Source organism: Sinocyclocheilus rhinocerous, unplaced genomic scaffold (genome assembly GCF_001515625.1).
Source record: "Sinocyclocheilus rhinocerous isolate Xijiao unplaced genomic scaffold, SAMN03320098_v1.1 scaffold509, whole genome shotgun sequence".
NCBI classification, from domain to species: Eukaryota; Metazoa; Chordata; class Actinopteri; order Cypriniformes; family Cyprinidae; genus Sinocyclocheilus; species Sinocyclocheilus rhinocerous.
The window spans coordinates 1072428-1074492 of record NW_015652428.1 but is presented as its reverse complement, the minus strand read 5'-3'; the positions used below and the strand labels follow the sequence as shown (position 1 = coordinate 1074492).

The window sequence follows — 2065 nt, the reverse complement described above, 5'->3', positions numbered from 1 at the left end:
AAGTTCTGTCATGAAACTACAGATGGCGCAGGCCGTAGGTTCTAACTCAATCAGATATAATCACATGATTATTCACATGGCGCAGCTGATTGGTTTCCTTCACATCAGCAGCCAATGAGCTTGCTGCTCAACATTCAAATACTCAGCTAGTGCTTGCTGTAGCAGTTGCAGCGCGCTTCAGAAACCCTCCACCTTCCCCAGCTCCACCTGTATAGATCTGTACGGGGTAATTTCATGTGTGTTATATATGGGGGTTGTTTTATATATGTTATATGTGCAGCAGCAGTATTTCCTACATGCTCACAGCAGCACGTCTGTGGATGTATTGGCAGTAGCAAGTCTCTGTACTCGCTCTGCCGCAGCAGTAGCATAGCAGATCTATTCCGCCAAGACTAAACACATTATCATTGCCATGTATATTCCCATGCTAAACTCTCAGAGAGTTGTCATGACAGAACTATATTAGCATCCACAGCAACATGCAATAACAATCTGTTTAAAACGAGCACTGCAGTTTTGTCATCTGCCTCTTTAAATGCTCGAACTGTTTAAAGCAGGATGAATTCTGATTGGCTGCCAATGTTTTTTGTCGTTCATCAGCTGGAAAGTGACTCCAACGATATTGTTCCTCTGTGTTGTTATCATTATAGTTGTGGACTGTGTTATTTTTATGACTTTAGAATGATTTTTAAAACTATATCTTTTGTCATTATTGTTATAGTTATTGTTTTTGGTGTGAACAGGCCTTTAGCCATAACAGTGGCTTCAGGGATGAATTCACCCAAAAAAATGAAACTGGATTGGAACAAAATGTATAAAAAAAAAAAATTTGGGTGACTATCCCTTTAATATGGACCGTTGTGTGATCATTGTGATAAAACTCCAAAGGTCAGTAAAACGTAATACTGCCGTTTTCACGAACTCATCCCTGACTTAATTTCTGATGCTTTTTTGCAGTTTTCATTTACTGGAACAAAACGTGGTTCTGGTACACTCTTGACTTCAGTTAGCGCTGTAAGCGTCTATGTCGTAGTACGCGGATTGAAGCTGTGCTGTTTTGAGTCATTAAACGGGTCACCAGGTCCAGACTGAGTCCCGCCACCTTCTCACCGTTCACCTCTAATATCTCGTCCCCGACCCCGAGCAGCCCCGCGTAGAGTTTCTCCATATTGCTGTCACCCATTTCTTCAACGTACACCCCTTAAACATAAAGCCAGTTAGTCTTAAACTTTCTGACTATGTTCGAAGTGCATGAAAACGAGAGCGGGAGGTCACTCACCTGAGTCTGGCCTGCCTTTTCCTCGGGAGATGAGAAAGCCGAAGGGGCCGTTGGGGGGTCTGGAGAGCTCCAGCAGGATGGTGCCATCAGGGAAGGCCTGAGCCACGCGTCCCACCGGACGCACCGCACTGGGCTGCCCCACATCCTCTACACTCAAGGCACGCTGAAGACCCCTAAAAACACACACAGATTTATCTACTTAGAAAGACCAAAAAAGTGCAACAGAACTATTTTAGTGTCAGATTATATGGTGAGTTACTTATTATTTACTAATTATAATATATTATTTTGAAGTATGTTCATTTAAGCAGTTCTATTTTTATTTTTTATTATTTTCTTAGAAATTTGTGAGTGGTTCTTAACAGTGAAAGTTTCTACCACTAGGCCAGAGGTGTTGAAAAATATTTTTAATGTGTTGCTATGCTAGTTACTAGGAGGTATTGTGTGGTTACTAGGTGGATATATTTTAAAATTATATTTATATATTTATTTGTAATTAAAATTATATATTTAGAAATATATAATTTGATAAATTAAAATGATATAATAAATGTTACATATATTAAGTATTTATTTTTTATTAGTAGATAATTATATTTATAATATAATAAGATGTCATTTTAAAATAAAATTATATAAACAGACACACTGGGCCATATACCATGGTAGTATTTGAATACTACATTCATATACCATGGTATTTGAATGGTATGGCACTCCCAGGTACTGCAAAGAAAACCATGGTTTCACAATAAAAAAAAACATGGTAGTATCATTGAACCATGT

The 2065-nt window shown here is 38.5% G+C and overlaps 1 protein-coding gene across 2 annotated transcripts in view; it reads right to left on the bottom strand.

Annotated features, from left to right (window-relative positions):
* Positions 1-325: 325 nt before the first annotated feature.
* Positions 326-2065, bottom strand: part of LOC107715110 (uncharacterized protein KIAA1614-like) — a 20630-nt gene continuing 18890 nt past the window's right edge. For both annotated transcript variants that reach the window (XM_016521175.1, XM_016521174.1), the window contains exons 9-10: positions 1280-1452; positions 326-1200 (exon numbers count right to left, since the gene is read on the bottom strand). In XM_016521175.1, coding sequence (XP_016376661.1) covers positions 1007-1200; positions 1280-1452 — 367 coding nt within the window. In that variant the 3' untranslated portion in view covers positions 326-1006. The remainder of the gene's footprint in view (positions 1201-1279; positions 1453-2065) is intronic.